This window comes from Poecile atricapillus, chromosome 1 (assembly GCF_030490865.1).
Source record: "Poecile atricapillus isolate bPoeAtr1 chromosome 1, bPoeAtr1.hap1, whole genome shotgun sequence".
Lineage (NCBI taxonomy): Eukaryota > Metazoa > Chordata > Aves > Passeriformes > Paridae > Poecile > Poecile atricapillus.
Genome location: NC_081249.1, coordinates 80854643 through 80879744, shown reverse-complemented (window position 1 = coordinate 80879744; position 25102 = coordinate 80854643). Strand labels below are relative to the sequence as shown.

The following is a 25102-nucleotide window of genomic DNA, read 5'->3' as shown; positions in this document are numbered from 1 at the left end:
TTAAACAGAAGCACATTTACATAGCAATTAGACCTTTCTGCTGCTTGTGCACAGAAGTGATCCCAAAACATTAATTAAGCCTCAAAACACTCCAGAAAGGCAGACAGTCTAGGGCTTGTTTTACAAGTGGGTCAGCTGAGTCAGATACAGCACAAAGAGAGAAAGAGGACAGCCTGGATCTGCTTCAGTCTTGCTGTGACATCACTGCTTAATGTGTCTAACATGCCCACAAACAGCATCAACTGCAACAATGCAGAGTAAGAGCACAGTACTAGTAATACTATTTTAATTATAAAGTGTTACCTATACAGAAGCTGAGCCAGAAAACATAATCTGCTTTAGCACAGAGCTAACTGCAAAACTAGCTGCTCATTATATGGTAATGGAGCCAATATCTGTCAGAGGAGATGTAAAACCACAAACAACATAGTGATTAGATGACTCTAAACTGTATTTTAAAAGCATGAGATAGTAGATCCTGAAACTAGAGGAGAAGATCACTTTCTAGTTGTGGGTAACAAATGCAGGCACGATTTCAATCATGTTTTAAACTAACAGCCAGAAAACAAAGAAAGTATGCAGAATCTACAATATCCAGTATCTATGCATTTTGCCAACAGTTTTATATTTATTATAAAATCTATGCAAGCAGTATTAGAAATAAATCCTACTGATTAAAAAGAATCTAATCCTTTGATGTTTTACAGTGATGGATGAATGAGATCCAGTAGGAAAAGAATGGTCCTTTCAGCCTCATAGAGAAAAAAATTAAAATCAGTAGCTGTAATGTAGGCTCCCATCTCACACTGCATTTCTATTTTGGTTTCTCTCATCTGGGCTACTTCGAGAATTTTTGTCAGTAGGAATTCGTCTATCTCTGGTTCTTCCCTTTCTCCCTTTCTCCCTTTCTCCCTTTCTCTGGGATTTCAAATTGGGCAGAGCCAGAGGTAAAGACTTCAGTGCCAGCTCTGGACACTGAGGAACACATTCCCTTGTGGCTTCACTGATTGCTCACCGAGTGCAATTCCTGAGCAGGAGCTGCCAAGGCAAAGACCAAAGTCATCCTCACTAGTTATACATACAGTATGCCTATACACCACCTACTAGAAAAATGCTTCCCTCTGAACACTCACACTGATACTTACAGACTCCTGTAGAGAGTCTGTGTCCCGAGCAGAAATTCAGTGCTTTTCCCACTAAAATTAAAAAGGTATTCATTGGACAGATGTAAATGAAATCAAAAGCACTGCCCTAAATACAGGTGAACCACAGGCACAGAGTTCTCAAGACAGCCTCTGCCCCTGTATGCTGCAAACACTATACTGTTCTGCTCCCAAGCTTCTGCCGGAGATCAAAGGGAAGGTTTTCACCATGTTAAAGTGATGCTGCTCTGCTCGATTAGGAGACATTAGAGTGGTGCCTATTTATGCCAGCTAAGTGTCTGATTCCTGTTTAAATGCCCTCATCTCAGCAAGGTAAGGAAAAGGGAGAGAAGATGAAATAAAGGAAGTTGGATCTGCTATTTGGATGGACAAGAAAAGGTGCTCTTCAGAACCAAAAAGTTATGAAGTACCGGTTTCAACCTTTAGCTCTCCCATGGCAATTACGGGCAGAAAACAGCTGAGGGGAGGAGAAGGGAAGGAGAGCTTAAATTTTGGATGTTTTGAAATCTTCCTCTATGGAACAAACTGAAAGCACACTGCAGCTCCTGCAAGGTTTGTATCTGCACACATCATCCAAGGAGCCACAGAGCCAAGGGATTCATTTGCACTCTGCTGCAGATCTGGTCTCATCCTGCTTTCAGTGGGACCAGGGAAAACAGGGTGGCTTCAGGGAAGATAGTGAAAGGATCACAGTCAACCAAACATACTCTGGGACCTCTAAAACTGGATTTCAACCTGCTGTGTTGTAAAATAATCAGCGTATCTGAAAGCTTGAAGTATTTGACATTCAGGGCATGTGAGTGCAGAGTGAGGGCAACTTCCATGTTGAGTGTGTGGTATAATAAAACTTCAGATCCTGTCTGCTCCTGTTCATTGCTTTTCTTGCTCCATCTTTATGGCTGCATAAATCATAATTATTTTGCAAACTCACTGAATACTGAATTGATGCAAGATACAGAGTTCTCCACGTACAGATGTGTGCTTGCCAAAAGGCTGTGACTAACATCACAGCAGAGGCTGCCCACTGGTGCTACACAATTGTGCTCACTTTTCCTTAGGTTAACTTCATTACAGAAGTAGACTAGCAAGAGTAACACTCTATATTTTAAATACAGAATCCCAGTTCTGCAATGTATAATAAAATCTTTAATATGGAGTATTTTCACCCCAAAGCCATAAGATATGTATACCAACAAAAGCAAGAATCTTTGTAATATGCTATGTTTTGCCACTCGGATTAACCTGGGGTTTAATTTACTGATCCAGCTTCAGAGGACTGAAGTGGAAGAAGTTCAAACAGTCCACAGATTCTTCTTCCATCAGCTTTTAAAGCAATTGTGTCTCTCCCCGGCTTTTGTACTTTTTAATTAGCATAAACAAATCCAAAGAATCACTCCCACCACAAATATTGTGTGAGCACATTTGAGTAAAAGCACAGATTATTTGTTGGTATACTGCTGCATCCATCAGTCTTAAATAATCATAAATAAAAACATTTGTGCTATTCTTTGGTACATTTCTGTCTGTTTAAACCACAGATGAACTTTTACATTGTACAAACAAAAAATTGCACTTTTATCTTCTAGAGAGTCTTGCTCCAACAGACTTTCAGCTGAAGGATTCTTTATTGTACTCAAACCTTGTCCCATATGAGTTGCTGCTGTTGCTCAGTTTATGAAGTATCTTAGAGATTTTGTTTGGTCCACAGCAGAAAACTCCAATGGTCTTCCTGTTAAAGAAAAAAAAAAAAAAAAAGAGGGAAGGGGAAATTATGACGTTGTGAATAACAGTAATTTCCAGTAATAGAAAGAAGTGGATCAGGGCCTCATGGTATTATACATAAGCCACCTACATATTGATTTTAAGGTGAGAACAGCTCACTAGATGAAGCAGTTAGTTTTACTGAAGCCACCATACCTCTCCCAAGAATCCCTACAACAAACCCTACAATTTATCTAAGAAAACTCTAAGGAAGAAGTGCTTCATCTTAATCTCAAGATGTCAAATGATGAAATATTACTATTTTCCATTCTATTATTTTTCATGATTAATCACGTTTTTGTTAAAAATATGTCTCACTGTAAAGACTTCCTTAGTGTAACTCATGAATTACACAAGCTTATCTAGTCACTAACAGTGATTCGTTACACTAATGAAAACAGAGCACTACTAACCCATGATTATTATTTCTTGCAGCAACAGAATAATTTTACTGCTTTACTTTCACATTAGCATGCAGTTCTTCCTTCAACATCTATATTGGGAAATCTCACAAAAAGTCAAACACAGAGTATGATCCTTGTTCATCACCCATAGATCGCAGCCCAGGTTCTTTAGTCAACCTGACTTTTTCACAACACTCTGGCAACAACAGCTCTTTGCTCTCTGGTCACCTTAAAAATAGGCTGTCAGACTCACAGTCATACAACATTTTGAGGGCTCAGAATTGTAGCCAGCACCAGAACAAAGCACATCCACCACAGGGATACTGAGCCATTCACAATATTCACTATCTCCCTTTTTTAAAAAAATGAGGAGAAGGAAAGGAAGCAGGGAAAGACAATACAGTGACGCCTTTCCTGTATCATGAAAAAAAAAAAAAAAATCGTCTTCTTCCTGCTGAAATTGTGCCACTACAGAAAAAAATCTTAAAGATTTACAAGGATGAAGAAAAAGCATACAAGAGGGAACATGGCTCTAACTATTGTGATCTACAGCACTCACCAAGAGGCTTGAGATTTGGATTCTGGACTCTGCTTCCAGGACTGTTTTGGTGTTTTACCCAGTAACTATTTAATACACAATATTTTAGCACATGCAAGATAATCAAACTCAGTTTAAAGCTCCCTGTGCATGTGTTTGATGAGAGGAGGAAGAAGCAATCTTCGGTGCATACCGCTAGATGTCCATGTCAGGTGTCAGGCACCTGCTGGAAGAGCATGGCAGTGCACACTGCATCAGTGCACAGCAACTCTGGCATGGTACAACTGAGCACTCAAACATCAGAAATCATCACAAAGTTATGCAGGTAACTTAAAAGGTAGATTTTAATTGCCTTCAATGACACTATCTCTCATATCAATCCATGGCAAAGTCCTAAGTCATACTTTTCTCACCCTTATGTTTCTCTATTAAGCTTTCCTGTTCTGGCAGTACTCCTTTTAATGGCAATGGGTGGTGTGCTGGAGGCTGAATTTGCTGCAATAATGAGAGAGTTGTTGTTTGTTGCTCTCAAAAAAGATTCCTCAGCACTTGCAGACTGTGAACTCCCTCTAATCTGTGCACACTGGAGAAAAAGGATTCATGAGCTGCCAGCAAGACTCTGTCTTCTACTGTGTATTTAATTTAAAGAATTAATGTTGTTGGGTTTTTTTTGTTTGTTTGTTTTTATTTTTCTTTAGTCTAATTAGTACAGTGAACTGATAAAATAAACCCCAAAGAGTTCAGCTTCTCCTTTTTCTTTCATTACATATAAACAGCCAACAAAGCCAGTAGCCAATCCATGGCCAAGGTCTCCTGAAACCCAGCTGAATCACTGTTCTGTGCAGTGGGCCACAGGCTCTCAGACTGCCTCCCTGGGATATCCACCATCAGAATCTGGTCTGGACACCCCTTCACAAACCATCTACCTTCCTCATGTGTCCATGTGCCTGCTGATGCCTCCCCCCTGCCTCGCCCAGCTCCTGCCTGGCTGCTGGAACACAAACAGAATGGTGGCTGAGGAAAGTTACGATGTGGAACAGCATATTGCTACCCTGAGCTGATGGGCTTTAATTGTTTATCTATCACTTGTTTGGGACAAAAGCTCACTCTGTGGCTAAGATGAAAACAGGCAGCTGTGTAGTCCTATGTCTGAAAATCTTCATGAACACCATTAAGATGTTTACAGTTAAGGAAACTATGTTATAGGCCATTCTTTGTAATAATAATAAACTTCATATAGAATTTACTCATTCAGAGCACTAATCAAGTAACTCCTCAGTATTCCTATGGGATGAGTAGGTTGGCACCTATTCTTACATTCATTTTGTGAACAGCAGGACCTGAGAGAGAGATTAAATACTTTGCTACATTGACAGGACAGAGTCAGGACTTGAAATGTTTCTGTTTTAAATCCCACATTCATTTCTAGAGAGAAGCTTTTCCTTTAGAGCACATGAGAAATGCATCATGGTGCTCCATGCTTTTTTCTCCTACAGGCACTCATGTCTTTTTCTAGGTTGTTCTCTACCTGGAAAAAAAGCACATGCCCATTTGACCTAAGCAAACTGAGCATGGTGCAAGCTTTTCATCCAGGACACAACTGAACAGGAACAAGGCTGTTGCTCCATCCCCCCAAAAAAGCATAAAAGAAAAAGACCAGTAATTTATTATGTAACTGTTCCGGTTGCTGGGTCTGCAGGTGTCATATGAAATATGAACAGTAGATGGCATACATCTGCTCCTCTTTTCCCAAAAAAAAAGGATCAGGAACCTGATGCTGGGTTGTCCCATGTCATGCTCTGAAGGTCTGGCAAAGCTCAGACACTTACAAATGCACTTTGCTTATTTGGGACCCAAACAGCAACAACAGCAACAATTCACAAAGCACACAGCAATCAGATGGCTACACAGTGAGAGCTTTGCCAGCTGCCTGTTTATTTATATGCAGCTTTTCCTAAAATCACAAGATAAAAACTGAGAAAACATCTTGGCTGCCCATAAACAAGCCCAAGGGGATGATTGCAAATGTGAAAGTCTGAACACTGGCACCAGATGTTGGAAACAACTTGATTGACCTGTTTTGCTTTAGTTTGGTTTTTTTGGTCTCTGTATAGCAGCAGGGACATTTAGGTGGAAAGTTACAGAAAAATAAGAACTGAAATAAAGCTAGCAGCAGACCTGGAAATTGGACCAGAGGGAAAAACTGAAGTTCCCATCTCATCCAAGGAAATATGGAGAATAATTACCTACAAAAGGTAAATTTTTGCAGGACAGCTGAGTTTGTCAAGGGCCTCACTATTGTGCATCATGACACGTAACTACATCCATAGGTACAGACCTATATACACCTTGATAAAGAGATGACAAAGAATGACAAACCTACATCTTAGCAAGATGTCTGACAAAAGACTCAGAACATTATTTAGGTATTAAAGACACCTTGCTTAAAAATGGTGGCCCAATTTAAAGACCTGATGTAAAAGTGCAGAGGAAATTGTACTTGAAGTCTAAATAGGAATAATGCAGTGGAAAGCAAAAAAGAAAAATCAAGTATAACTACTACTACTACAACTACTACTACTAATGGCTTCATCTATATTATGTGCACTTACATCCTTGGCAGGAAGTGGCAGGAACCTCATCACTTTCATCTTTTAAAACTACACTCACATAGTTAAACAAAGACATTAGAATGGAGCATAAAAGGTCAACAGTCCACTGTTGGAGCTCTTTGAACCTAGAGAGTCAGCTTGGTTCTCTGAACTCTCTATTTCCCTTTCTTTCCCATGGTCTTTGCTCTAAACCCTTTCTCTAAGGCTGAAAATTCTGCTAGAGACATAGCAGCCTTTGGGGCATCCTGCTCTACGACCTGAATCCAAGACAAGTATTGTCATCAGCTCACACTGGCCACAGTGATACATTTGGCACTCGGTATTTCTCAAGAGACAGGGCTCAATGTCCCCGTGTCATATCTAGCCCCAGAAGAGAGGAGCCAACAAGCCATGGGCAGATTTCACTTTGCAAGTGCAAGAAAGGACAAAACGTTCTTCAGGGGAAGTTCTGCAGAGCACTTCTCAACCTGATGCACACAGATTACTATCAACAGCTTCTCAGGGGGGTTTGCTCCCACACCAACGACTTTGCCATAAGTGGATAAGGGAAGATTCACATAGTGCCCTCTTCCAGATCAACTTTTGGGGCAATAAACTGCTAGTGGAGGGTAAAATACTCAACAAAATTGGATCTGGACAAAAACATTCCATATGCATGTGTTCTCTGGCTTACACATATCTTGTTTCAGACCATAATATTCTTTCCCAGCACATAAAAAAGCATTGACAGGTTTTAACAGAGAATAAAAAATAGCTAGAAATACCCAAAGACAATAAATCTTCTGAATAAAACCAATCCAGGTAATTCAAATTCTTCCTTTTGAATTCTGTTTGTAAATTAGCATTACAAATCATGAATCAACAATTTTAAGAAATATAACTTTATATAAAAAGCCAGTATATGTTGAAAGCAAGACATTGCCATGGACAAGAACATATGTAATCTCTGTGCAGTGAGATGGAAATCTGCTACTTTTATTTTCTGAGCCATTGAACAACTCAGCTGCATGAAAAGCTGAACTGCTCTAAGCATTAAAAAAAAGTGTTTCAGTTCGTATAGTCTATGTCTCAGCAAGATAAATCCCAGAAATACTGTCATACAAACATAGCTAGAAACAGACATGGCCAGGGTTGAACTGTGGCATCCTTCAAGCAGACAAGCACTTACCTCCGATTGCACTTTGCTATGTCATCAAACAGGAGCTTCCAGCGGGGTCGTCCAATCAAAAGCCTGGAGTTTAAAGCTTGGTATTTTTCACCAATTATTTTCTGTAAGAAACAAAAAACTCCATTCTGCCTGTTTTGCAAATTGCCTCATATCACCCAGGGCTCCCATTTCTGCTATTGGCTGACTTGCCAGAGTGCTGAAGTGTAAAACCTGAGCGCAAGTACCAAAGGCTGTGATGAGAACTGCAGCCATTTTATGCACCAATACCTCTGCTCAGTACCTTTTTCAATAGCTCTCCTTGGTGTTCATTATACATTGTCCCTCATGCTCATTAATTTCCACATTACTTTTAAACCAATTTACTTAAGCCATAAAACAATAACCATGCTCCTATTACTCATTCCCACACTGGCTTTTAATGCTAAGCTGGAAGAAATGCTGCTGATGCAAAAATTGTATTTCTACCTGAAGTCTTTTTTTTAAACTTTGTACAAGTAATGATTAAGATGACTAGGTCTGAAAAAGTAACAAGGGAAATCTTACTTTTCACCCTGAAAGTAGTTTACCAGCTGTATTGAGCTGCTGTAACAGCAGAAAGTAGCCAAAACTGCTCCCCAGATGGAACCCACTCCATTCCAGAATGCTAACTCACCAGCATTTTGATAAGGTGAAATGCCCTCCCCTTGCAGGGCACAACCCTGGGTGTGCTGTCCTAAGGCAGCAGTAAGAGGCAGAGAGCTACATGTTATCTAGGCTCCTGCATTCCCTCCATTGTGGAACAACCTGAAACATGGCTCACACCAGTGCAAACACAGTCCTGATCAACTCAGCCTCCTTGGGGCTTTTATAGACAAGAGGCACTTCCTGCAGGGTGGGCTCTTACCAAACAGGCACAAAGGCTTCTCGCAAAAGGGAGTATGAAGTGCAACTGCCCGAATTTTGGCAGCAGTCAGCACCTTGGACTAACATCAGTGAACACACCACCTGTATGGACATGGAGACTGAGCAATTATGAGCAGCATTATGCTTCATGGCAGCTTTGTTCAACAGCCACAAAAAAAAAAGTGACTTTAAAGAAAGACTCCAACCAAAAAGATGATTTAAATAAATTCAGCAACTCCTTAATTAGTATCACTATGCAGTATTTGTATACTACACAGTATCAAAAAACTCCCTTTGAACTATTATTTCACTTTCCCTATGTCATTGCATTGCAGTCCTGCTTCAGTTTTTAATTTTAAGCTAACAATTACATACCAGATTCATCAATTAGGCATTTTCAAGCACTACATTTCCATCAACATATGTTGTCCAGGCATTACATTTGTCATAGTCATAACTACTGTAGCTATCACATTATTTGAACTACAGGATTGTGTTCCTACCAGAGCTGTGAATATTATGTTATCTCCACCTGATAAAAGGCAGATCAAAATCCTTTGGGCATGGCTTTTCACTGCGTTTCATGCTTTGCAGTAATTGTTAGGCTTGGCTGTGAGCCCGCTGTAGTCAAATGAAAGCTTCCTGACATGGCACAGTAAAGACTTGTACCTAGGCTTAGGTGCTAAATAATATAAAATGAAGATTACAAGCATAAACAGTTACAGGAGATGCCCAGAGCTGGGGAATTAGGCTGGCCTTAGCATTGGCAATACATGCCAGTTGACAGTTCAGTATAATTTCTGGTCTTACACATCAATAAACTTCTACTTTTCATCTATACATGAGACAGTGAAATAAAAAGCTTTTAAAAATAGCTAGATTCTTTCAAAATATATATGGGAAAAGAAGATTTGAGCTTGCAAGTTCCTAGAACAATTCTGGTTTGGTTCTTAGCCCAGAAACGATGCGCATTTCCCACCAAACACGGCCAACTGTCTGGTCCATGGCCTGGCCTGGAAGGACCCTGTTCCTAGAAAAGGAAGATACGGATTTCTGCCCACACCTAATCAAGTTAAGGGGGTACTAGACTTTCTTAATGCTGTGGGGATTGCTCTATTAATGAATCAGTCACCTGAGTTTATGGCCTCATCTCCTGTTTTTACATCTGCCGTAATCCCCTTCTGCCTTTGACTGACAGTTTGCATTTCCTATTACTCCAAGGCCTGGTTTAGTTTACAAACAACATTTGGCCACATACCTGTATTCCATCTGTTTGACTGAGGTACAGCTGGATATTTATATAGTCTGGCCGATTCTCCTGCCAAAGCTGGGAGGATGATAAAAAAAAGCTAGTGAAATAATATTCTTTTTCTTAATGTAAGTGTGAAGTCACTTGTGCCTACTATGCTGAGGGACATGGGTTTTAGCATCAGTGAAGTAAGCTTTTTAATGAAGAGGATGTGCTTGCATAGCACATCATGCTGTGTAAAAAATATTATTTTAGGAAGCTACATGACTCTTAAAAGACACTTGAAATTGTAAATACCACTCCCTTCTCCATCTGCCTAGTAGCCAAATGACTAAAGGCCACTCAAGGCTTCCCAGACTGCATGTGCTGCTTCTTCCATTCTCATAAAGTAGCCTGGACACTGTAAGTGCCCAGGCTACTGGAACATGGCAACACTGCAATGAAACATTGGTGATGGATACTCAAAGTGGTTTGTGCAGCTCCAGGAATAAATGAAGCCTGGATCAGGCAGCCCAAGCTACTGCTGGAGCTCACTTGTTCTGAGCAAGGCTGCCATTCTCTACAGGATGCCAGGTGTGTGGTGTGGGCATACCTTGCATTTAAGTTGTCAGGATCCCTCCAAACAACACCCATTACCTTGTTATGCAACATACAGAGCAGATCTGCAAACCAGCGGAAGGACTCAATGTCCCTGCACACCCAAATGAAGTAGAGTCTTCTGAGCTTGTAGCATTTCCAGCCGTCACTTGAAAATAAAAATGTGTGGGTAGTTAAAAATTATAATTTATAAAGGAAACATTAATTAGGATGTTTTATATTTATTAATGGAAACATGAATTTCCTTTAGAAGCTAACTGCTAAGTATCTCTTCAAGCTATGATACATCAGACACTGAATTGACCAACACAGCCTATTTGGATTATCCTGAGAATATTAAATATCTAGCACAGAGCTAACAGCCATCAAGGACACTGCTTCCACACTAGGAAGTTGTCAGCTATACAGATGATTTGGGCAGCAAATATGGATTCATGTATCATCATCAAACTTTTATTTCAAAGCAAAGAAGGCATTCTAAGTTCAAGTGTATTATGTCAGTGCTTTATTAGGTTTATAAAAAGGCCTGTAAGTGGAAAATATTGACAAATGCAATAATGTCAGGACTTAATTCTGCCTTTCTATGTGAAAGGCTCTGGTTGATTATAATTAACACTGTAGCAAAATCACAAAGATCAAATCAAATCAGAGTTCCACTGTGTTAAGGAACTGTGTGATATATTACAGACCTCAGAAAATGCTGGTGGATAAAGTGCAGCCATGGGCAGATTCTGGCATTGCATTTAGAAAAACAGGACTCTCGTGTCAGATTTCTAATTCAATTAAAACACAAAGTACAAAGGAAGGATTTGAATGAACTGGGAAAGAAAATAGAAATAAAAATATCCTGATGAATAATGGATTTGAATAAAGCACAAGTATTCAGGAAGCACTTTCTTGGTTAGCCAACATTGGTTACTTTTGTTCTGGTCACTGAAATGGTCCGTGCACAGTTTCCTTCTTTTCCTCCTAGAATGATTTTCAGATAGAGAAGGCCATAGCCTGTTCACTTAAAATGACAGTCCTAGTCAAAAAGCTCCATGATACATCTCACCATTCTATTATATCTTATTCCAAACTCTAGAGTTGCTAGCACATCCAGCAAGGATATAGGATTAATAGATCTACATAACTGATGGCTCCAACCAGTGCCTTGCCTCCCCATAGCACTGCCCTCAGGAGCAAGGATGGAGACATCAGGAGCACCCCAGCAGCACGTATCACTGAGAACTCACTTTTCAAGTAAACTCCCCAGAGAGAGTAAGAAAAAGTGCTTTCAGGCTGGAGAGTGTCTTTCAAGTCCTGATTTCATATTTTTTATTTTTTAACTGCTGACTTTCCAAACACGATTTCCTCCAATCTCTTTTTGACTGCCTAGACTATGACAAGCACTTAGGAAGGGTCACCATCAGGTCAGATATGACAAGAGAACTACAAACAGTAGCAAGTAAAATAAGTGCCTTTCACGATAGAAAGGGATAAAAAGAGAAGAATGCAAGGCATTTTGTATTGAAATGCCCCAGTTCAGTAACAAAACACCACTCTCGGTGATGAAACACTGCAGCCAGACAAAGAGGCTGGACTGCAAGACTTCATCAAATCAAATCCAAATCCAAACAAATCCAGCATAGATTTAAAATAGCACCCCAGACACATATGCCTGTGTCTACCTCCATCAGGATATATTGTGCAGGAGAGGTGCAATCCCCCATTACAACCATGTGTATGTAACATTTCTTGCTACTTCTGTGTTACGCTGCCCACAGCAGGCATTATTTACAGACTCTTGTGCATAAAAGCCTCTAGCTTTCTGTAAAGTACATTACAATTTCTTAAAATAGGGCACAGGGTTCAACAGCTAAGTGGAGGGAAGGGCAGGAGCGTAAATCAAATTATGTGCCTACAACAGGAAAACAATGGAGCAGGAAACAATATTTCAAGGACAGGCTTTGGATCTCTCCTAGACCTGTGTGTCCTTTACACAACAGGACTGGCCTGGCTGCTCTGCAGTACTGGCACCATCAGGCAGTTTGCATGTTCACACCTGCCAACATCTGCTCCCAAGCCAGGGCAGAGACACAGACAGATCAGACACCAAACCAGTGCTTTGCTGATGTTTAAATACTGAGGAAGGAAGCAGACTAAGACTGTTCTTTTCCTGAGAATGATTCCCTTGAATATTGTACAGTGCAGAGGGGGAAGAGTGGCTACAAAAGCAGTTTATGGAATTAGCTCCTTGGAAGTCAATTTATGGCTTTATGCAGCTAAATGGACATTGCAAAATCCTTTGGACACTACCCTTTTCTTGCAGTGTCTGTATGAATTCCTACAGCCTCGGATAACAAACTGGCAGAGGCAAATATAATTACCTGCTGCTGGCCCATCTTTGTGTTCCATGACATTTTTGCTAAACACTATCAGGGATAATCCATCACGAGGAAAACAGTCATTTTATCCACCTGAGCCCCAGGCTTTCAGCAAAAATGTACCCTGGTTTTGAGAGGGTGATCCATAGGCTCTCAAGGAAAGAAAATGAGGGAGCCCAAGATGGCCTTTGGGGGCTGCAGCACTATGAGACACACAGGGCTAATAACTTTCAGTAGCACTGTCAGGCCCAGCCCAGGCTAAGAACAGAAGAATGTGTACAGGATCTAAATTCCACACTTTGGAGTTAGAGCTGACCCCTGGCATGTTCATCTTGCAAGAAATGCTTTAATTGTGCATTGTAAAGCCCTCCCAAAGCCAGTTAGCCTCTCAGCCTCTCAGGGAAGGTTTGCTGCTTTGGCTGGCTATTTATACTGGGTCTTTGAAACAGGCTGTGACTGTAGCCCTTAACCAATAACTCTAGCAAATAAAAATAAAGTCAACAGCAATCATAAAAGGAAGCCGATTTCAGACAGCATAGGATTTAGTGGGAACCATGCTGTCAATGTGACAGAAAAGCAAGAGGTGAAAGGTTTAATCTGCATAGAATATCAAAGGCTTTACATTAAAATGAAATTTTAAAATAGAGAGAGAAACAAGAAGGGAAAAATAGAAAAATGCATACCTAAAATTTAAACTTTTCACATGGGGTTAAACATTAGCATGCTACCTGAATTCAGGTTGATCCCCTTCTATTAAAACCTCAAGCTTAGACTTTAAAATTTAAAAAGTCAAATCAGGAGAGCTGGTCTTGCATTTCCAGCAGAAGGATTGTCACAACTGTCTGATTCCAAAAAACTGTTAGAGTACACAGCTCATCTAAGCTGGGACTAGGGGAACAAGTCTTGCTGAAGGGCTGTGACTAGATTGATAAGGCTTGGTGGCAGGATACAAAGGCTGGTGATACTGTCCCAGTTCTGGTGCATCTCTGGAACATCTCTGCCCCAACTCTTTGGGTTACAGAGCTGGTATAAGAGGATTTATGCCCTTTAGGGACATCCCAATCCTCTACATCTTCTCAAGGAATCATTCCAGTTCACTTATGCCAGTGGAAGTTTTCTAATACCCTCAAAGCCTTTCTGACATGCACTGATGCTGTAAACTGGGGCAAAATGGATTTAAAGGCTTAAGCTCACTTACAGCAGTGTGTTGAGCACAGATGCAAATGGCGTAACCCCAATACCTCCAGCCACACAGAGGCTGACCTCGTAGTTCAGGGATTCCTCAAAGGGACTTCCAAAAGGTCCATCCACATACAGTCTGCATAAAGAGCAAAAAGCACACTTTTAGAGGAAGCTGTAAAGATCAGACAAAGGTAAAGAAAAACAAGCTGGAATTAAAACCCTATAAAAAATTTGTTTTAAATTTTTATTAGTCTTGGGATGCAGAATGTGAAAATCTTTTTCCTGGAAAATTTTTATGTGGACAGAAACAAATGTACAGGTGGTAAGAAAAACTGTTATCTAAAATCCCTTGGCATGTTCACTATTAGACAAGCTATTTTTTAATTGAACAAGTGGAGGTGACTAAATTATGGCTTCCTATTTTGTCTGGTGTTAGAAGGCAAAGAAAGGGTTGTACTAGAGCAATGACTTGGTGGGTCACATGTAGGAAAGAAAGTAGTTTGGCTAGGCCTGCCTAGGAAGTTCATCTTATACGCATTTTCTGAAAAGGGAGAAAAACCTCTGAGTTTTTCCCCTTTAACTCATGCCTATCATTATTATAGCCATCTTGTCCACTTGATTTTAAAGATTATGCAGGAGATTGTGTCCCATTTTTAATACTTCAGATACTACTGGATAGTACTTTGACTATAATTTAAAAGTCGTCACTAGGTATTTTCAAGAGTTTTACCTCCTACAAGATCTTTCCTACACTGCTGACAATCTGAGCAAGGTCACCCACAGACAGCTCAAAATTTATGGGCTGTAAGATCTCATACACTCTATTCTACCTATGGAAAACCAACTGCATATCTTACCTCAGTAGCAGATTCATCCTCAGAAACTGCGATAAAGGGAACTTGAGCAGGACATTTACTCAAGGCCTGTTCTGTGTATGAGTGACTCCCTGGATCAGCACGTTTTAGGTGACTGCTGAACACAGCCCAGTGTGGTGGGACCAGCAGTGTGTGCAGCAGCTGGCTGAGCAGTATTTGCCTACAGGTCTGCTGACCAAGAGCAAGCTTTGGCCTGAGACCCCTAAAAACCTCCAACACACATCAATTTCATGCACACACACACTGGTACTTATTTAGTGCATAACTAAGCTGCACACACTCCATGTCTAATGAAAGGGCTTAAGCTTCTCCTTTATAACAATAGTCAGAGAATTAAAGTCAGAGAAGACATCTCTTTTCCCAGACAAAGCCTTCCAAACCTCATCTGATTAATTCCTTTGGAGGGCTAGATTTTAGCCATAACTTAAGTTACTTCTCAGTCTGATCTCATTTCTTTTAGTTTTGTGGTCTGACCTTTGGCATAATCTTACCAGTCAAGACATCTTGTCTGACTGTCTTTGGCCAAAATTGTCCTTTTTAGGATTTTTTTTTCCAGACCTCTGCTATTGTTGCTTGATTCATATGTTAGGTTCCTTCTTCTGTGGTGTCTTAATTGAACACAGATAACTGTCAACTTTCTGGTGGATCTGAAGGCTGATTCTTAACTATGTCCTGTCTTACAAACTTCCTACCTGGTGTCGTACCTGGACAGAAATGGAGAAGACACTGACCCAGCCACAGACACCGTCAGAAGGCATTGGAAATGTTTTTAAGCAACCAAATTTTATAACTAAGCCATCTTCAACCAATATATGCTTACTCCTATTTCTGAATTTATAGTCTCTACAGTATTCTACAAACATTCACTTGGAGAATCTCAAAGCTTTGCAATGTCAGGTATGTTAGTTCCAGAACAATGGGAATAGTAGGAAAACAAATTCACTCCTTACTTTGGAGAGACATATTGTTTTACACAATGGGGCCAAGAAAAACTTAACTGATCAGGTGCATACAATATAAACAGAACTTAAAGTATCTGCTCATTAAATGTTTCCTCTTACATAACACATACCACATTTACTTAATAAGGGTTTATTTTCCACAAATGGAATGATACCACTACTGGTGCAGAGTGCAGCAGCAGTTGCTTTAAGAGATCTACAATTTGAACTGTTTGACAGAGGAGGTAAAGGAGCATCCCTTATTTAAATAAGCAACAGGGGAAATGTTAAGAAGCAGGTTCTAACACTGAAATCATCTGGTCCAAAGGATATTCTGAAAGAAGTCCACAAATGTTATGGGTCTCATATGTATATGTAACAGATGTAACACATCTAATTGTGGGATGTCAGAGTATGTAAAAAAAAAACAAAAGAAAACCAAAAAAAACCCACCCAAACAAGTGGATAACAAAGACCAGCAAGCCTGTCACTCCTGACATACCTCATATACGTTACCCTAATCAGCCCCCACCTAGCTGGTGAAATCTAGAGAATTGCTCCTAAAGGTATGAAAGGCAAAAGCAAAGGCCTGAAGGAAATTCTTTACATTCTGAAGAAGCAGCATTAACTTTCCTTTGGATATACAAACTTAGATCCAACATTTTGAGTGAAAAACACAACCTAATGAAACAAAAACAATCAAAGCACATTTTCCCAGAAACTATCATAGTGGATGTGACAACATTTTTATATTGTAGGGGTGCCACTTAACATAACTGAACTACTGGAGAACTACCTGAATGTACGTACGTATGTCTGATCTCAGAGGGATTAAGCAATTCCTGGAAAGTCTGAGTGCCTCTGAATAATACTGACATGATCAGGAGTGGAAAAATGCAAAACTAGATCTGGTCACCAGAAACCAGTCAAGCACAGTGCATGCCAGAAATTCAAGAAACAACTTGCAATTAAATATGCATTTTGGTCAGAATGCTCCAGTTTGTGCTCCATTAGCCCCATCTGGCCTGCAAAGTATTTCTATTTGCCCACTGTGTCTTCCTCTGAGGGAGTGAGGAGCAGTTGCTTGGACAGCAGATGCAGTCAGAGAAGCCAAGAGCGTCCTGCTGTGTCTGCATGTGGTCCAGCACAAAGCAGCCAGAAGTCACTGCTTCCAAGTGAGAAAATGAGAACTGGGGGGAAACCTGGAGAAATATTGCTACTGCATTAACCCACTCCACCGGAATGCCTGAAAAGACTGATTCCAAGAATAACATTATCTCCCTAGAAGATTTTGTTGGAGGTCATAAACATGCACTATTTAATCCTATTTTACTACAGGGATAATTTGTAACTGAGACAAATGTGGCCCTGATGCCTTAATGGCAGTGGTCATTTATCCTTTTCTTAATTCAAGCCAGTGGAAGCAAGAAACCTCCTGATGCCATATCAAATGGCACAGGATTGAACAGAGCAGTGATTCAGTCATAGACTTCTGCTGAGATTATGCAATTTTTGTTTCCTGTAAACATGTTCCTCCTTTCATTTGTTAGGACTGAAAACTTTTGCATAAAAGCAGTTCATTATTGAAAACAAAATATCACAGCACTCAATAAAAAGCCAAGGGAGGTAAGATGGTTCTTGAGCTGTGGCCCAGATATATCACACTACTATACTATGCTCTCCTATCCCCCCAGCTTTCATTTAATTAACATGAAGGAAAGGAATGGAATTTTACTAAAAGTTTAGAAATTGCCCCTTCAGGCAAACTTATTCAAATAATGAGTCGTTCTTTTCACATGCATTCACTTCTTAGGAGTGCTCTTGCTTATTATTGTGGCACAATTTTTCAGCTCAGAAAGAGAAGAAAAAGCTCTTCAGAATAGAATACATCAGAAAAAATAGAGCACATTATTAAAAAGCATCTATAGATATGTTCTATTTAAAGCACACCCATTCTACAGTGCAGTGGTACCAAAATAGCCCAACAAGCACTAAACCAGCTTGTTCCAATGCTGGGCAATGCCACTGCACTAACACGGGGCTGACCCTAAACTGAGGGACACTGACTCAGGGACACAGGCAGCTGTACTGCTTTTGAGATCCAAGTCATTATTTTCCATAAGGAACTGCACAGTGATGTGTGGAGATACCTGCTCACATCTCTTGGACTTGGCTCTCAGAGCCATGCTTTACTTCAGGGTGCAGAAGCCCTTAGAAAAGATAATGCTTTGATTGTACTTCACAATGCAACAGCAAATGATGTTATAACTTTTTTTTTCTAGGCTCTCTGGGAGCTACTGTAAGACATTATCTGGGATATTAGTGAAATAACAGATGGATAGGGGAGTTAAATCAAGAGCTCGTAGGAAATTTTAATTAAAGCAGTATCATCATCTGCAAGCTGAACAAAATGCTTGAATATAAAATACTGCATAGAGTACGAAAAGTGAAATCCTAGTCTGGCTGAAGTTTCAGGCAAAGCTCTTACCAATGTCAGCTGAAGAAGGATTTAAACCAGCAGCATGAGATTTCATATCCTTGGTATTCAGTTCTTACTAACATCCACGTGTAGGTATCTTTGTGTGAGCACACTAAGTTCTGGATACAGCCACAAGACACAGGCAATAAAGCTAATGGAGCTGAATCCCTCCCCTGATTCCTTATAAAAACATTATTGACATTCTCCAAAATCGTAATAAAATCACCTAAACAATCCCTCTCCCATGCTTGTTCTTCTCTTCTACTTGTCCTACCAAAACCACATCTCAGTACTGGTGGATTCAGCCTGAGAACTCCAAGGAACCGACTGATGGCTGAAGCAGTTTCCTTATGTTCTGCTGCTCTAGCTCTGCTGCACCAGAGAGATGCAATCATCTCTCTCTGATAACCCACAAGATCAGCTTCCACCTCCACATGACAAATATTCAAACAAGTGCCTCCATGTTCCTCCCACATTTTGCTTCATGCCTGGGAGGGAATCTCAGTAAACATCTGCAGAGCTATTTCATTATCTCCCCTCAAATTCCTTCTTAAGACTCCTCTTTCCTCTGATATCTATAAAAACAGGCTCTTGATGTTCTCACTGTAGCTCAGTCATATTCTGGATCAGTACTGTCTAACTGTTTTCCTGAATTTTGCTGTCTGATTGTATCCATCTGTTGTCTGCTGTTCCTCCAGTTTAAGCTGGTTTGTCTCTCTGCTGTATAGCTCTGTCTATCAGAATGGCTTCCTGATGCATGATTTCTTCAGGGCACCACCAGAACAGAGATCAGAGAAGGATTGCTGGAAGCTATCCAAATCTTGTATCAGGGACAATCTTTCATAGCCTGCAGAAAGCAAAACGAACTACTGCACTGTTCTAGAACATTTTGGAGTCCAAGGCTCAATTCACATTCTTCAGTAAAAAACTAGCTACAACAAATTATGAGATTTTTCAGAAAAGTTGTATTTACTACTACCAAAGATTTTAAAGTATTTTCTGCTGCAAAAATCAAGACAGCCACTTCATTTTATGAAGTTAACATACAATACTTCACATCATTATTTAAGCTTCAATTTATACGTATACACTCTGACACTATTTTACCAGAGGGGTTGTAATTATTGACAGCATTTCATACCAAGAGCCTTTTGAAAAGGAACCACTAGTGAACAAAGCATGCCATTCTTGGTTTTTATAGATTTCCAAAACTACAACAGCTTTTCAAGGTTTAAAAGTGTCACAGAATGTGACATTTGGCATGTGTGATCAGATTCCCATGTGCTCTGAAACTGTGAAGGATGATGTTCCATTAAAGAAATCAGCAGCCCCTTAGACAAGTAAGCTTGCAAAACCCAGAGGGTCCAATTAAATTTATATACTGCTTTTTGCAAGATCACAAAGAGTTATGATTCTAATTCAGGTTTCATTAGCCATCCTCTCCTGATTTTTTTAAACTGCTTGAGTTTAACTTCTGATTGATTATTAACATTTTTTTCCTTACAACTTCAAACATATTCTTACAGTATATACTAGAGCTTTCAGAAGTTTCCTTCTCTTTTCTACCAGAGTTAATTCCTTGTTCAGTTAGTGAAATATCTGATTATAACAACATGGATGGATGGATCAAAAATCTACAGAATCAACTAGCACCAAATTTTTTTCAAATAGAAACCTACTAAATCGTTATTATTTTTAGAATCCTGTAAGAACCATCAGTTCTAGTACATCTCAGTTTCATTTATTTCTCTCTGACTGGGCAAAACAAAACAAAACAAAATCACCATTTTTCCAGCTTTTTATACTCTCAAGGGCCCAGAAGTAACTAAAGAAGGATTTCCTGTTCTACAACATCCTTAGCAAGAGGAAGTATGTTGAAGGCATAATGATAAGGGTTAGAAAGTGGAACAGCTGAGCAGGTACCCATATTTTAATGGATAATGCTCCTCCTGTAAATCACAAACTGAGATCCGTGGTTTTCTATGGCACACAGTGCAGGTTCAAGAAGATTCCACCAGAGTGGGCTGGAACACTACAGCAGCAAAAGTTGTACAATTACCCTTTGGGGGCTGGACTTGTAACAGAGGAGTGAGAAGGAGGAGAGAAGAAGAAAAGAACTTCCTAACTGCAGGAGAAGTTCAAAAAAGCATGGAGATCAAATTACCAGTGATGGCAAGAGATTTGCACCTCTGACAGACACCCTTATAAACACGGCTCTTCCTTGTTCATGACTCCCACAGCAATCCAAAAGCAATTTTTCAGACCAAGTTAGTAAAATTATCCAAGCATTGCCTGAAGTATTTATGAAGAACTCGTATTTCTGACTATTCATTGCTGACTATTACAGGAGAGAAGCAACAGTTTACACCATTCACTTACTCCATTAAAAAGGTCTGTAAAATCACTATGAGAACTACAATCAAATGTAATTACAAACTGAGGCAACTTTGTTCTCTGAAAGCACATGTACTTTCTGTACCAAATTTTTGGGTCAATATTCTTAATTAATGTTGTATTAATTCTTCTCCATGGCAACCTTTTTAAGGTCATTCTTACAAAATGTTCTCAAAATGCACTCCTTTGATTAAAGAACACACAGTTTCATTTTAACAAGAAATCCCACTGTACACCTTTTTCCTTACCAATTTCAATTTCTATTTTGTGAAGTGCCTTTCCTCCCTATAAACTTGTGTCCTACCAATTTTGCCTGAGATAAAAAAAAATTTAAAAAGAGCATTTATAATGACTGCACCACCTATTGTATCTTGCTGTTTTGAAAATTTATTTGTTACATCATTAAGTGATAAAATGCTGCAGACCAGCAACCACAATGAGATAGAACGTGCTGGCCATATTTCTCCACAACCCATTCACTGACACAGTAGTTATCTGCTTATCTCACTGCAAACTGTATTTCTGCTTTAGAGTAATCCACTTCCATATTTGATCTTTCATCTCTTTCAATATTTACAGGAAGCTTTCTGTTGCCTACACCACTGCCTTTGGTGGTCATCTCAGAGAGGTGATGCCATCTGACAGATGGCATGGAAGTAGTGCCAATATTAGTCCTCTTCCTCTCCTGGTAAATGATGCGCACAGAGACAGGATTTGCCATATCTCCACACCAGTGGAAATGCCTGCAGCATCACTTTCTGTAGAAGCCTGGAAGGCAAGGTGGCAATGTTCATGTCACAAACAGCAACAGCTGGATGGATAGCTGTGGAGCCAAACAAGGATTGTTGACAGCAAAGCCAAGCATTGTTTACATTTACACACTGTGAGAAAGAACAGAGGTGGCTGGAGAAGGGGCCATACAGATGTAGGGCTGCACTCTCCTGGGGCTAACATCCTTGCTCTGGCTCCTGGAGAAGAGCACAGCACAGCACAAGTGCAGGAGTGAGGTCAAAAGGTGGGAATGGAATGTAGGGGGGTGGATCAAGACCACCAAAGACCTCCAACCCCTTTCCATGCTGATGCATACTGATGCAACCACATTGCAGATTTCAGATGCTGTTTAAAGCTTTTTGTGTCTCTAATTATTACATATTAACCAGCACTGGAAGTCTCATGCAGTTCCCTCAAGCAAGGGTTTGGGTATTTTCAATTAAAGTAAGAATGGGAGAACTACATGGGAGTTTAGGGCTTTGGAAAACCTGACAGTACACACGAGTTTCCCACCCCTGGCAGCATCTTCCCAGCTAGAAATATACTCAGGACACGTATTATACCAAAGGGAAAAATAATTCTTAGGGTAGAGCAGGCTGGGGAAAAAGAAGACCATTCTAGTTAAACATCCACAGAGCCACAGGCTTTCCCAGTCAAGTTCCAGTACATCTTAGGGATAAGGAAAGTAAAGTTAGCTTCTGCTAGCAAATCACAAGGATGACAAAGCCCAGGATTTAAAATCCTAGCTAGGTATCAGCAGAAACAAAAGGGAAGGAGAGAAGCAACTGACTGAAGTGCTGGCAATTACAGCTGGCAGCAGATCAATCTGAAGACAAGAACAGGCATATCACAGTTCTCTCCAAAGTCAGCCTGCTCAGGCTCTTTGCACTGGATTAAGTAGAGATTAAGAATTCAAAATTAAGAGAATATCAAGAAAAAACACAGAAAGGCAAATCTCACAACAAATTCTGCAGCTGGAATGAAGCAGTTACTCCTGCAATAAAATGGGATCCTCAATACCTGTTAAACCTAAACACAAATATGCTATCTAAAATGTAATAAACCCCCTAGAAAAATTTGCCACGTCTCACTGATGACGCTTTTCTAACTTAGGGCTTACACTGGGTAAACAAAGTGACTGTCCAGTCACAAGCCCATCTTTTATCTGGAAAACATTTTTTAAAAAAGTCTCTCTCAGCTACACTTCCTTTAAGGAAAGATGTTCTCCATGAGCTTCACATCCTAAACAGGCCAATGATTGTGCCTATAAGACTAAGTTTCCTTTGAGGCAGCCTCATGAAGCAAGTCTTTACTGGCTTGGGGTCTGTAAAATATCTTTGCTTGAATTCAGCTGCTAGAAAGCCTAGAAAGAAATTCTCTAAATATTCCTCTGACAGTTGAAGAGAGAGGTCTGCAAGATAGTGATAATGCAACTTCAGATGGCTTCCAGATGTTCAGTGATGGTCAGACAAGCTCATTTCCTTAGGCAGTCTCTTATCTGGAAGGGGATACAGAAAACTGACCAGGCCAAAATGTAAAGAAAGACCACCTCCCCGGCAGTAGAGTGAACCATACACAGTTGGAATAAAATGGCAGACTAAGGATGAGATCACCCAACATGGAGCAGGAATTTCTGAAGTCAACAGAAGCCTACAGATGAGTCTGCACATAGATTCACTGGCAGAAGCTTATCATCTACCAGAAAATATACTGCATTACATCATACATGAGCTCACTGCACTCCTGACTATCTTGACCTCTTCTTGGTTCTTCTCTGACTATGCTCCAACTTCTTATTTCCAGTTCTGTTTTTCAGAGTGAATGGCCTATTATTGTCTGCAGTATTCCAGTTTCAGTCCTGCCAAGGCTCTGTATAATTACATTATTATTCATAGGTGGCAGTGTCATTGCTATTACCTTTCTAGCTATACAAAGATGCCTCTGTACAGCTGTCTTGGGTTACTCAAAATAAAGGAATTTTTATCCCTTGAATTTTTAAATTCCTTCAAGCTCCTCCCTTTCTATGAGATCATATTAACATAGCCTTACTTTTAGCATTTCTCTATGAGTTACATTTAAGAAGCTTGCAGAGAGAGAACAGGTGATCCCAAACAAAACAGGTGAATGACTTGGTGAGACAGATACAGGACTAGTGTTTAACTACTGTAAACACATGATTTTTTTTCTTAACCCTTCCCTCATTTTTCATAAATATCCTGAGGTCTACAACCCACTGGGTGTGAGACACTGCTGCAGGACAAAGTGACTGAACAGAACAGAGGCTGGGCATCACAGCACAATGAATACCTCTGGCACAGAGTCAAAGTCTAAGCCAAAGAAGCCTGTCCTGTAGGTTCAATATCAGTTCTTATTGACCAGGACCCCTGAAGTTGCTCTGCATGTATACAAAGAAACACCACTGGGTGTGACTGTTCTTCTCATTATACACAATAACTCAAGACATGTGAGACTTCTTGCACAAAATCAGTGTCCTGCACCTCCACACTGATCCCCATCATGTTTCTCATCATTGTGAGATGCAGATCCCAGGACTGTGTCTCAGGTCTAACTTAAAATGACATTTTTGTCCAGTTAGAGAGGAGGAGAAGTCCACACTTTTAATCCCATTTCTCTCATGCTTATCCACTGTCATTTCCAGAGTGTCACTTATATCCTCAGTTAATGCTCTTTGTTATGGGGAAAACAGAAAGCAACACATTCTCAGAACCCTCCTTCATGAGATAGGGTTTAATTTAAGTTTAATTAGCTTAATGCTTAAGTTTACTGAGGCTGCACCTCAAATCCTTTGCTCAGTTTTGGGTCCCTCATCTCAAGAAAGACATTGAGCTGCTGGAATGAGTCCAGACAGAAAAGGGCAATTGAAGCTGACGAAGGGTCTGGAGTAAGTCCTATGAGGAGTGACTGAGGGAGCTGGGGTTTTTTAGCCTGGAGAAAAGGAAGCACAGGAGGGACCTTATCATACCTTATCTCTACAACTGCCTGAAAGGAGGCTGTATCGAGAGTCTCCTCCCAGGCCACTATCGACAGAACAAAAGGACATAGGCTCAAGCTGTGACTAGGGAGGTTCAGGTTGGACATGAGGAAGAATTTTTTCATTGAAAGGGTGGCTAAGCATTGGAATGGGCTACCTAGGAGAGTGGTGGAGTCACCATCCCTGGAAGTGTTCAAAAAATGACTATACAAGGCACTTAGTGGAATGGTTTAGTTGACTTAGTGATGTTTGGTCACAGGTTGGACTCGATATCATATTGGAGGTTTTGTTCCAACCTTAATGATTCTATGATTCTAACAGGTTTCACACTATAATACACACAGACAAAAGGCTGTTATAAAGGATGAGCCTAACAATTTCCACACCCCATGTCAGTCTTATTCAACAATTTCTCTTTTCATGAACTGTCTGACATTTCTGCCTATTCCAACTCATCTTCCTTTTCTTCCATTCATCTTCTAAAATTTGCCAGATGATTCAGAAATTTCATTCCATCTGCTCTGATACACACCATCCTCCCTGGTCCAATATCACCCAAAGATTTAATTAACTTGGTGTTTACATCTCCCTCCTTATCATTCATTATTTGATATATTGAAAGAACATGTCCCAAGATGAATTACTCCCTATTTGACACTTTACTCTTTTTAAAACTCTCTGCTTAAGAACCATTTGATGCTTCCCACCTGTCAACATTGACTTTTTCT

General features: G+C 40.1%; 1 protein-coding gene across 2 annotated transcripts in view; it reads right to left on the bottom strand.

The window, feature by feature from the left end:
• Nucleotides 1–868: 868 nt before the first annotated feature.
• NOX4 (NADPH oxidase 4) overlaps nucleotides 869–25102 on the bottom strand; it is a 101749-nt gene continuing 77515 nt past the window's right edge. For both annotated transcript variants that reach the window (XM_058855581.1, XM_058855589.1), the window contains 5 exons: nucleotides 13939–14058; nucleotides 10414–10522; nucleotides 9787–9855; nucleotides 7647–7747; nucleotides 869–2892 (listed from right to left, as the gene is read on the bottom strand). In XM_058855581.1, coding sequence (XP_058711564.1) covers nucleotides 2772–2892; nucleotides 7647–7747; nucleotides 9787–9855; nucleotides 10414–10522; nucleotides 13939–14058 — 520 coding nt within the window. In that variant the 3' untranslated portion in view covers nucleotides 869–2771. The remainder of the gene's footprint in view (nucleotides 2893–7646; nucleotides 7748–9786; nucleotides 9856–10413; nucleotides 10523–13938; nucleotides 14059–25102) is intronic.